The sequence below is a fragment of the Hemicordylus capensis genome, chromosome 2 (assembly GCF_027244095.1).
Source record: "Hemicordylus capensis ecotype Gifberg chromosome 2, rHemCap1.1.pri, whole genome shotgun sequence".
Lineage (NCBI taxonomy): Eukaryota > Metazoa > Chordata > Lepidosauria > Squamata > Cordylidae > Hemicordylus > Hemicordylus capensis.
In genome coordinates this window covers 379428180-379440513 of record NC_069658.1, presented here as the reverse complement: position 1 = coordinate 379440513, position 12334 = coordinate 379428180, and the positions used below count along the sequence as shown (strand labels likewise).

General features: G+C 43.3%; 1 protein-coding gene across 1 annotated transcript in view; it reads right to left on the bottom strand.

Annotated features, from left to right (window-relative positions):
• The window catches only part of LOC128342452 (low affinity immunoglobulin epsilon Fc receptor-like), a 33340-nt gene extending 32030 nt beyond the window's left edge, over window positions 1-1310 (bottom strand). The window contains exon 1 of the mRNA XM_053289741.1: window positions 1174-1310. Coding sequence (XP_053145716.1) covers window positions 1174-1255 — 82 coding nt within the window. The 5' untranslated portion in view covers window positions 1256-1310. The remainder of the gene's footprint in view (window positions 1-1173) is intronic.
• Window positions 1311-12334: the final 11024 nt, after the last annotated feature.

The window sequence follows — 12334 nt, the reverse complement described above, 5'->3', positions numbered from 1 at the left end:
CTACTGCTGCTACTATTATTAATCACAGTATTATCATCCATCAGGGGCCACCATGTTTATTTTCTGGCTCAAGCATCAAAATGTTGTCAGCCATTTCTGCCCATGTCTAACAGAAACAGAATGTATTATTTGTTAATTTCCATCACTTCTACAGGTTGAAGAACTCACTTTTTTCTGGATCAGAAATCTGGGCTGGATTTCCACTGATGGCTTGTTAACTTACTCTGTTCTTTTATTCTTTCTCTCTTATCACTGCTTCATTTATTTTTGATGCTAACTGTGTGCTAGGTCACAAAACAAAGGTATTCCCTGCCTCTTTGACTTACAATCTTAAGCCTTGTTTGCACATGCATGGTTATTGGTTGATGAAAGTACCATCAAGGGCTCATATGCAAGCATGAAAGAGACATCAACAACAGTAAAAAGGGAATAGCAGAAGTTTCCCAATACTGATTAGTTGGGTTTCCCAACCCAATACTGTTCAACAAAAGCAGTTATGAACACAGCTACAAGTCCAGGATTTTTTTTAGTAATCACATATGAGAGGTCAAGTATTATACATGTCTGTTGGAACTAATCCAAAGTAACAAAGAAAAAACCCTCATGAAGGGAGAAGGTAGGGTTTCATTAAGAAATAGCAAAGATTGGAGGCAGTGAAGTCATAAATGGGAATAGGCAGAGAGCTGGCTTGATGGACAGAGTGGAAGACACTGTTCCAAGCATAGGCAGCTTCCTATGCTCCAGGTTGACTGCCTCAGTAGGCAAATGTGAAAATCGAAAAAGGCTTGTAAAACACTTCATACAGTTAATGATTTTAGCCAAGTCATTCTCATTCCCACATGGAATGCCTGCTCTGTCTACCAGCATTTACACACACACTAGCCATCTTGTCACCAATATCACTGAAGGATTCTGTTTTCAGTGATATGCTTCATCAGAGTTTTGTTAGACCTTCTCCCTTGAGCACCATAGAGAGACCTGCAATCACTTCCACTCAAGAAGAAATTATCTTCTCCAAGAACAGAATCTTCAGTACAATGACAGCCTGCCCCACAGGCCTTAGTCTCACAAACAGCCTACTAGACAGTAAAACCTGACCGATCAAGCCCCTTCCTTCAGAAGCCAGTTTGTTTGTGAGAATCCCTGAATTCAGTCTGAAGCTGCCATTTCTACCTGCTCTCTTTGGTGCCATGCCCATCAAGTTCTCTCTGGGCTCCGGTTCTTCACAGTTCTTGTAGATTCCACCAGATGCCATTCTTCTCTGTCTCTGTGTATCACTGCTCTCAGCGACTTTAATATCATTGGATGGTCTTGGGAGATTTTCTCAGGAAAGGAAATGTACGCAAGAAGGCTGCCTTCCTCTTTTGAGTTCAAGGCTGTGATTTTGTAGCTGCCTAAAGTAACTTCTCCATTGGAGTTCTTCAAACTCTTTTTGCAAGAATCCACATCCCAGTGCACTGATTCACAAGACATCCTATTTCTTGCATGGCTCCTGAAGCTAAAGAGCCCCATGCTGGGTGTAAAGATGGGCTAGCCATTAGCATCCCACAGGGATTTGGACACCCACAAACCACTGTCAGATGTTGACTTGCAAGCCCTATGCTAACTGCTGGAATTCCAAACACAGTAGTAGTATCAGCATGTTGTAGGGATGGAGGAAGAGGCATGGGTGTCTGCAAGGAAGGGCAAGGGGGCAGTCCCCACGACAGATTGAGCTAGTCCCATACATTCAATGGACTTATTCCCAGGTAAGTGGATATAGGATTAAGCCTTTACCCTCACCCACCACCATCCCAGAAAAGCTGCCCCCCCTCCCCGGATAAAAGCCCATGGGAAGAGATACCAACCATTATGCTTCCCAGTGATGGTCACACCAAGCCCATATTATAATGAGTATCACTTCTGATGAGGAATTTCTTGTTTTGCTTTCTGGTTAGGCATTGGAATTGCCACAGATTTCAACATCTGGATGCACCTCAAATGACATAATGCTGTGGGAATACCACCTTCTTCTGTGTTTTAATGGCAATAGTTCACATTCATCAAATGGTCATCTCCCTTGGGCTAGATATGTTTTTGAATTGGAAATCCTAGCTGCTTCTGGAAGCAGTTTTTCAGCAACAGCGTTGTATAGCTAAATACTAATCAAAATTGCTCTTCTATTACTTATAGTGTAACAGCCACTTCATTTCCTTTAGGGAAGGCAATTGGGCATGGAAGATGAACAGCCTCAGGAGTGTGTCCTTTGAGCCTAGTGCCCTCCCACATTGGATCATTTAAATTGAGGGGATGCTAAATCCCCCTTCCTTGAAACTGTGAGGAGGAATGCCTCTTTTTGGTTAGAAGTCTGCAAGGAGGGCAGGGGTTGGCCTACATAATATGTGCCTGAGAGCACAGCATCCTTGCTCCCCATGATCCTTTAAATTTTGATGGGAAATATGGTTTAAACGAATAATATTCCTTTATTATATTCCAGCAGAAATAACATTCCTGCTGGAATGTACTGGCTTACAGGGCATACTTCCTCTGAAGCTGTGACAGACTTGGCATAGCTATTATGTTTCCTGGGATTTACCCTCTGTAGAGAGATTGCTCTGATCCCACTTTAAGAGCACGCCACTCTTTCATGGTATGGTGCCACTGCCATCAGTTGGACTGATCTAGAGGCGCTAACCTCTAGAGGAGAGCTGGTCTTGTGGTAGCAAGCATGACTTGTCCCATTAGCTAAGCAGGGTCTGCCCTGGTTGCATCTGAATGGGAGACTTGATGTGTGAGCACTGCAAGATATTCCCCTCAGGAGAAGAAGCCGCTCTGGGAAGAGCAGAAGGTTTCAAGTTCCCTCCCTGGCTTCTCCAAGATAGGGCTGAGAGAGATTCCTGCCTGCAACCTTGGTGAAGCCGCTGCCAGTCTGTGAAGACAATACTGAGCTAGATAGATAAATGGTCTGACTCAGTATATGGCAGCTTCCTATGTTCCTAACCAGACTCAGACGTGCCTTCAACACATTCTGGGACTGTCCAGCTTGAAACATTTTGACACAGTGCAATTAGAGTTTACAGAATTCAGCTCTCAACAAACTGTATATAGTAACTGTTACCTCTGACAATAGCATCTAGTAGTAGCACAATGACCACGTGTTGCTAGTTACCCTTTCGGGGCTTTTAACACCAGACCAAAGCCACTTCTTCATTTATTAAGAAATAAGGGTTGCACCAAATGAGGAAATTGGGAGACGGGGAGGAAGTAAACAAATACACGTAAGAATTAGGAAAGAAAAATACAAAACACAGTAGCTAACTGACTAATACTGAGTTTTCCCTTAGTTCAGCAGTCCCTTAGTTCAGCAGGTTCTTAGCTGAGGAAGTGCTAATCTCTTAATTAACCTTTTGATCCTTGGACACTAGCTGAAGATGGAAAGTGCTGAAACCTTTCTAGATTAATATTCACATATTTATAGGAGCTAACTAACTGCCCCCTGCTAACTGGATAAAGAGGCACCTTTTACCGTGGTGATTCTCTTTATTTAGCAGGGGGAGAGTAACTGGCCCTATCCACCCCCAGCATAGTACTTCCAGTGACTGTTGCTGGTGTGTGTCTTATGTTTCTTTTTAGAATGTGAGCCCATTGGGGACAGGGAGCCATCTTATTTGTTATTTCTCTTTGTAAACCACCCTGAGCCATTTTTGGAAGGGCGGTATAGAAATCAAATTATTATTATTATTATTATTATTATTATTAATTGAGGGGAAAGCCTCCCCATTTTTCCAGGGATGGAGACCTCTAGGGCCAGTGAGAAGATTTGGGGCATCTCTGATGTGACCCAACTCTCTGACCCATCTGGATTTAAAATTTTCCCTCCAAACTTAAGCTCCTGCCTACTAAATGGGTTTTGACTTGAATGATTAATGGTGAGTCCGGTCTGAACTGGTAAATCTATTGTTTAAAAAGGATTAAGATGGATAGCTGCATACACTACATGACAAAAAGTAAGAAATGTATCTATGCAGAGCACGGCATGGGAAGTCAAAACCTCGAAGCTCTTGGTGGTGCTCAAGAGCAAAGTCTGACATCTTGTGGGTGGGGGTGTTTGTCCGTCCCTACAAGAAGCAATCATAATTTTTTTTCACAGATCCCCACTTGTCAAGATTTATTTTATGTTTGTTTTGAATGAGGCACTGCTCTCTCCTTAGCTGGAAATATTAGAGATATCACTTCATCTTGTAGGCTATTTCTAGACTAATAATGAAGCCCAGTTACACTTTAGGTCAGCGCAGCCTTGGGAGAGATAACAACTTTCTTCCTAGCAAGTAACTGATAAATCACGGGAAAGTATTGCCAATGTAATGGGTCTGAGAGAGTTAGCTCTCAGAAAATTAGTACCTTTTATCCACCTCCTAGAAATAAACCATTCACTTCTGTTTTCTCAAGCAGAATGCCTGATAATCCTAACTCCTATAATCAGCCCTTTACACAGCAGCTACTATAGACACAGTTCTAGGAGAGCCATGCCAAATTACTTCCACTTAACTCCTCAAGGAGCAGGTCTCCTTTAAGATAATTGCTGAAAGATAACGCTTGAACATTTTAAATGAAATTGACTTACTGTAAATAAGCCCCACGTAGATAGTCACAAATTGTCATCTGAAGTCTATTCAGGGTGAAGCTTTCTGAAGCGGGGATAATAAAAGTTCCTCAATAGATGCCTTAATTTTATTTATCTCCTAGAACAATTTGTTTACTATATTGTATATAAGAGTACATTTTGACTGTAAGATTTTGGAAGCAAAGACCTCATGATGTACTTCAGCTGTTGTCAAAGACTGTTGAAAACTGGTAGATCTGTTTTATAGAAATCTTATGAGCCCTTTCTCACGACCAGTGAGAAAGGGCTAGCCGGTTTGCAGGGAGGAAGCCCTAAAGAAAGAGCTTTCTTCCCCCCACACAAGCAGTCTTCCTTCCTTGGGCAGGAGGATCGTCCGCCCACACAAGCTCCGGCTCCTGCCAGCAGCTCGGAGGGTTGGGGTGCTGGGACACAACACGCTGCCCCCCCCTCCCAGAGTTCCAACAATTCACTGCGCAAATGGGCAGTACACTATGGGAATCCCCCCTCCCTTCCTCAAGCCTGCCAGCTGTGGCTGCTTGCACACAACCACTAAAACAGGGTTGGGTTAGAGCACTCGCTCTCCTAACCCCATTTAGAAAGGTGGCTCCATAGGCGGGTTTGCCACTGTGGTGCTGCCAGGATCGGGCCCTATCCCAGCAGTTCACAAGCACGTGCAAAACTGGACTGGGCTCCCTTAGCCTGGTTTTGCACGTGTGTGTTTAAATAGCCGCTATGTCTCTTGGCTGAGATATTATTAGGGACTTCGTATTTCGCCCTGAAACATATAGGCAGCCAGTGCAGTTTTTTTTTTAAATCGGTATTATGTGGTCCCTTCAGGATATCCCAGAAACCAATCTGTATTTTCTGGACTACGTACAAAGTCAGTCCCACACAGAGTGCATTACAGTAATCGAGCCTGGAGGTTATCCGAATATGTACCACTGTTTCAATATGTTACTGTGAACAAAAAATGCCTGGCAAGTGTCCTTCTACCAAAGGAAAACCTCTTGGTCTGGCTAGGAGTGAGGCTCTTCTCATGGGCAACCTAGCCTGGGCCAGGCTGCTCGTGCGGAGACCAATGTAGATGCCAGAGCTCCTGTTCTTAAGCCTGGTTCTTAGCTGAGGTTAAGGGAGCAAGCACGCCCTTAAAGGAGCTGCCAGGCTCATGTGTCTTCTTGGGCTCTGTGGAGCTGAGGAGACACAGAGACAGGTGCCTAGAGTGCCTGTCTGACACATATATTCCCCAAGACACCACACTTATCATGCAGTGCCTTGCTGGATACCCAGAGGCCAGGAAAACAAGTCCTGGCCTCTGTTGATCCATGTTGCTCCTGGCAGTGTAGCCTGCACACCAAAGGGAGAAAGAATGATCATCTGAGGGAAAGTAGGTTGAACCCTACTCCCCACACACACACACACACACACACCCACGGTCATTTGAATAGCCCCAGAAAGTACTACTTTTTACCATTTTGGACCAACCATCCAAGACAACCACACTCCAAGTGGGGGCGGGGGGGAGACAATAGCCAGCCACAATATGGTTAAACTGTATCCTTGAAATTCACAAATGAACCCCAATAAGTTGCTGAAGCATGTTTCCTCAAGTGTGCTGCCCAAGTGTGCACTTATATGTGTGCACACTGAGGCACAACTTGAGGTTTGGGTCCAGGAGCCCAAGAAAGCTAAAAATGACTCTCACTGGACTTCCTTCTCAGGCTCAGCTGGTCAGAGCAGGATCAATTAGTTCAAGAATTAGAGGGACAATTAAGACAGGTTAATGATCTAGCCTAGAGGCTTGGGTGAACTCTTTTCCTTCTTGCCACACACATACATACCTCGGTCTTCCACCTGGAATCAGTAAGAGGTGTGCTAGAAATATGGCTTAGGCAGGCTGGTGGATGGTCTGGCTGATGTGGGGAGATGGATGGACTTGTCTCTTTGTTCCTTCTCATAATACCCACCAATTTGGGTGCAAGAGAAAAGCCTAGTGGCAGCTTGTGCACATTACAACAAAGTTACTCTGTCAGAGAGGTGAGGCGGGCGCCAACCAAAGAAAGAAAGGGCTTTGTCAGCAGTGGTGCTCCACTTATTGAATGTCCTTCCCAGAGATGTCTGCATAGCACCTTCATTGCTAAGCCTTTGGCATCAGGTGAAGACCTAGTTACCTAGGTTACCTAGAGCTTTTTTGTGAAAGAATCTGTGTTTATCTTGGGCTGCTTGCTGGTTTACAGGTTGCTTTATCTGCTGCTTGATTTGATTTGATTTTTTATGTCACTGAACTTGGTTTTTACATGTTTCCTCCCTATGTTCTTTTATTATTTAGATTGATGCTTTTAGAGCTGCACACTGCTCTGAAAGCTGTTCAGTGGAAAGTGGTGTATAATTTTTGGAAAGAAGTATATAATAGTCTATTAAAATACTCTCAGATGCTATCAAACATTGTCCCTTCCCCATCTTTCATGTTATTTCCAATGGGCAGATGGGGTGGGGTGGGACTGAAGTTCTCAAGCCACATCTGCCATCAAGCTGTAATATGTGTGAGTCATTTGTTAACAAGAGAGGATTTTGAGTGAAAGAGGTAGTGAAACCAATGGAACTGTTCTCTAGAAATGGAAGTATGCCTCATGTTTCTCAACAAAAGTCATTTTTAATTTCTTAGAATATAACATCTTATGCAACAGCTTTATTCTAGATCAACTACTGATGATCCCTGACACTAGACAGGAAAACACATGGTAATGCTGAGTTCTCTGAGGGGTAATGCTGAGTTCTCTGAGGGGCTAACTACACATTCCTAACAAAACACACAGCAATGTGTAACATTCTACTTCCATTTAGAACAAGGGATTTGAACATTTCTCAGAAAGATCTTGTTCAACCAAAATTTGGACTTCCAAGTTGCAAAAATCTTGGTAGAATCATAGCTCTATACTCAGAGGAGGGGGACAAGGGGGTCAATTGCCCCCAGTCCCACATGTGGAGGGGGCCCCATCTAGGTATGGTTCAGTATCTGAAATTATCAGATCAGGTGTTTTCATTCAAGGCAGTAAAACTAATCAGTTAACATCAGTAGCGGCTGGTGATTGCCACTCCAGTGAGATGGCAGTGAGGACAGGAAAATATTGCTTTAAACAGTGGCATGGCAAACTCACCTGCTACCCATACCCACAATGCTCTGCAGGGAGGAGATCCTCGACCTGGAATCCTGCAGGCAGGTACGTTTGCTGCTGTTTAAAGTGATATTTTCCTACCCGCACTACAGTGCCCCCCACCCTAGAGTGGCACTTCTTGGCTGTTACTGGTTAAAATATAACCCCAGGATTAAGAGTTATTTCATTATTTTGGTTTCCCCCACATACTCCATTTACTGGGAAATTAACTTCAACGGACAATGGTGGTCCTGTTGTTTGACCTGCACATTTAATCAACATGTAGCCCATTAAGTCACTGCCTTCTCTTAGCTTGCCTGATATACATAGCAAGGTTGATGTGTGGGCCCTGGGACAAAACGTGAAGATGGGCCCCTGCTTCCTGGCCCATCAGCCCTCACCTTCTTCTCCTTCCTCCACCCCCGTGTTTTTGCTTTAGAAGGACATTGTGAAAAACAAAACATTATTGGGCAAGCTGGAGCAAGCCTATGCAAATAATATCACACACTCTGCACACATACAGATACTCTCTCTCTCTCTCTCTCTCTCTCTCTATCTCTCTCTCACACACACACACACACACACACACACACACACACACACTTGTGCATGCTCATTCCCTTTGCTCAGAAACATTTTTATCATATATACTTGCTACAATCACTTCATATATTCATACAATATCAACAGTACATCTGTCCTTCTTAATTTGTCACTCTCCCTCTCCTCTTCCGCTCCCTCTCAACATACATGCACACGTCAAAGTTTTCTACGAGAAAACCGAGTTCCAGAGTTTACCCCAGGATTTAGATGTAAACTGAACCCAGTTGCTAAGGAATATCTGGAGGTAAAAAGGGTATTGTACCCTTGTTGGAATCCAGAGATTCCCCCTGTAGTTAGTTTGTTTACTCGACTAGGTAATTTATTAACCAGGCACCAGTGTACAGGGTTTCAAACAATAGCTTTATTAAGTTGCTAGCAACAAAGCCTTTTGGTGCAATCATGCGCTCTACAAAGTTCTGCCTCTCTTATATAGGGAAACCAAAACACATTCCACACTTGCGCACTGTATATAAGCCAAAAGCAATTCTTAACTCTAACAGTCCCAGATGCGCTTCTAGGTGTGATTTCCCAACCCCACCCTTCCAGAGACCTGGCCTGAAAGCCTCCTTGGTCTCTACCATCCCGGACAGTCATTCTTGCAAACAGTTGTAATCAGCTGTCTTCAAAAAAAGGAGAAGGGTTCTGCCTGGCACAGTGGGCGTGATCTATCCTAACTAGCTAAGCAATTCGAAACTAATCATTCTGTTAGCTGCTCCAGCAAAATGGCAAATAAGTTCCAATACCCTGTTAACAAGAGTAGAATTCAAAAAGAATCCCTAAGCTCCTTTAATTAAAGATCTTTTCGGCTTTATCTCAGCTCTAGAAGGGAGAAGGGAGGTAAGTCAGACAGCATCTCTCCCTCCGTCTTCCCTTTTGACTAGCTGGCTGATGCTCAGTGACATTTCCCTTGCTGTTGAGCCTGTCAGTCAGGCTGAGGGCAGGCTGAACCTAAGCATTAGCCATTTAGGAGGAGGAATGCGGTCTGACACTCTTCCCCCTCCCCTCTTGGAGAGGACTTGTCTCCATCAAGTCAGAAGCCAACAGTATACTAGTGAGTTGAGGAGGTGGGAGAGAGAGAGCAAAAAGTGAACTGTTGCCCAACCAGTAGGATCCCATTCCCTCAGTTGCCCAGGAACATTTGTTCTGCCTTGTTCAATTATACCTACACCCCTAGCTGATAACCCGGTTGGAAGATGTGGCAATTGTATCAACTTTCCATCTTCTACCAGCAAGAAATACTCACTGGCTCAGCTAAAATTCTTAATAGGCAATATTCCCAACTTTTTCTTTCTTTCAAAATCTCGCAAACATGATGTTCAAAAACTATAAAAATCACACACACACACACACACACACACACACACACACCTCTCCACTATGCAATAATAATACAATTATGCCATGAACTAACTGATTTAAACATACCTTAGAAACACAAACTATGGCTGGTGGCAGGAACATTACTAATTAGACTTTATATTTTTGAAGTGGGATCAGCTATTTCCTCAGCTAAGCAACAAAATATTAACTGCTCCTTTTCCTGCCCCAAACTAAGTGAAGTCAATTCAAGTCAATCAGCAACAAAAACAACTGACCCTTGCACCCCACATCGCCCCACATTTTTGCTGTGATGCGTAAAAAAGAGAGCCTGAGCAAATATAATTATCCAATGGCTCCAATTACTTCTGACAAATTCCATTCCTATCCTAATGGGCTTTAGTTCATGAGAACTTCTGTCACAGTAATCCTCCTATTTGTCCTTGAGGTATCACAACTCTTTGCTGTATTTGCTACAATACAGTTACCTCCTTGAAGGATCCTGTTTGGCATCTTATTGACCAACAACTGCCTCTGCCTACGTTTTATTGAGCAATAGGAGAACAGGCAAGGTTCAAGCAGGCTCCTCAAGAACAACAAACTGTATCTATACTGGTTCTAGTTAATCTTTTTTGGACCTCTTACTTATTTTATTTATTTATTTATTTTATTCCATTTCATTTCTATGCTGCCTTATCCAAAGGCTATGGGCTCCTGTAGTTGTCTTGTGGCTTTGGCCATTGTGAAATTTTTGTGAAATCTTGTGGCTTTGGCCATTGTGAAATTTTATTCTATATACCCTGTTTCCCCGAAAGTAAGACCTACCCTGAAAGTAAGACCTAGCCATAATTTCTGATGTACCGCTAATTGTCCTAGTGCATTTTGGGGGGCTAAAATTAATATAAGACACTGTCTTATTTTGGGGGAAACACGGTATATATATTATGCAGCAACAAGCAGATTCCCATTGATACAGAATGTAACAGACACTTCTGACATCTCTGTTCATTTTCTAATATTTGCACAAAAACAGAGTGTGTCAAATAGCACACTGAAGCTTCAAATTTTCCACCATGTTCTGAGAATATTCAGATCCTTATCTTTCAATAATAAGATCTTAACGTACTGCTAATACTGATGTCGATATAGATGGTTTTCGAAACCAATAAATTCAAACTGAAAAAAACATTACATTGACACAAGATGTAGTGAGTAGAAAGTTTTGGGAGGACACTCAAATGGACCTTCTGCCCCCAGGCCTCAAAGAATCTTAAAAAGGCCCTTTCTTTAGTAGACTAAGCTTTTCTGGGTGCCTGCAAAAGTTCTTGATCCCAAATGTTGTTGGACTACAACTCACATCATTTCCAGCTACAATGATCAAAGGGAGGTGTAGTCCAACAACATCTGGTACCCACATTTGAGAACCTTTGACTTAAAGGAAATTAAGCATCCACCAAAATTTCTAGGTTTGTGTCTGAGCAGGACAGGTCAGGTTTACAACTTAGCAGCTGGAAAAAGAGGAAGGCCAAAGAGACTGGTAAAATAACAAGTAAGCCCTAGAGTAGTGGTTTTTGGTTTTGTTGTTGTTGGGGGGGGGGTTGGTCAATGATAGATTGTAACATAAAGAACATATATGTGTATCTGGATAGATCTCTTAAAGCCAGTCGCTGAATTTAGTGATCAGCCCCCCTCCCTCTAAAGAGTTAACAGGGCAGCCAATCAACCCCCAGGTTGCTAGAGAGCAGTTGCTGGAAATTCTGGGAACAAGAAGGGCAGTCTGTGCTGGAGAAGCAAGTGCAGAAAGGCTTAGTGAGGAGCATGGAGTTTTTGCTCCCTCATGGTCAAAGCCAACATGGAGGTTTCTCTCATGGAATAACTGCAGATCCTTGAAAGACAAGATTGCAGGAAGCTTGATTCTCAACAGGTGTTGGGTGAGTTTTCAAGGAAAAGGGAATTCAGCACAGGGAACAGTTTGTTAGTCAGATTTTGCATTAGAAACTTATATTTCTTTGTGTATGTGCTTTGCATATTCCTGATATCATTCTATTATTGTTCACCTGCAATGTAATTAAAATAAGATACACTAGCCTACGCTGTCTGGAGCCTGTCTGTCCGGCGTCCAAGTCACAGTCTCCATCAAGGTCACTGGAAGGTCCTCGGAATCCTCTTTGTTTGGCAAGAAAAACACAAAAGAACAATTTACTACAGTACCAAGTTCAGACAGCCTCCCCCGCAAACTCAGTCAGCTCACCAGTTTGCATGGTTCCAGAGCAAAAGGGGCGCAAGACGTTCCAAGGGGAGACATTGCAGCTAGGGCAACTGTCAGGACACGGCCAGGTAGCAGAGTTGAAACAGGAAAAGCCTGGGTCTCTAGAGGCCAACACAAAGCTGGGGTTCCTCTGAGTCTGAGACTTGGCTGAAGCAGGCTCAAGGAGATATGTTGCTATCAGCATTTGGCTGCAGCCTTCAGACTTAATTTATAGCCTGGCTTAATTGGTCTCCACCTTTGGCCAACTGGCACAGATTCAGGGTTTATCTGGCTTGTTGAGCAGCTGTCTACTTCTCCTGATCATTTCCACTGTCGGCATTTCATCAATCTTCTCTTGCGAGGAGGCAAAGGTGATTTGCCATTTACCTCAGTGTTCTGCTCTCCACTCCC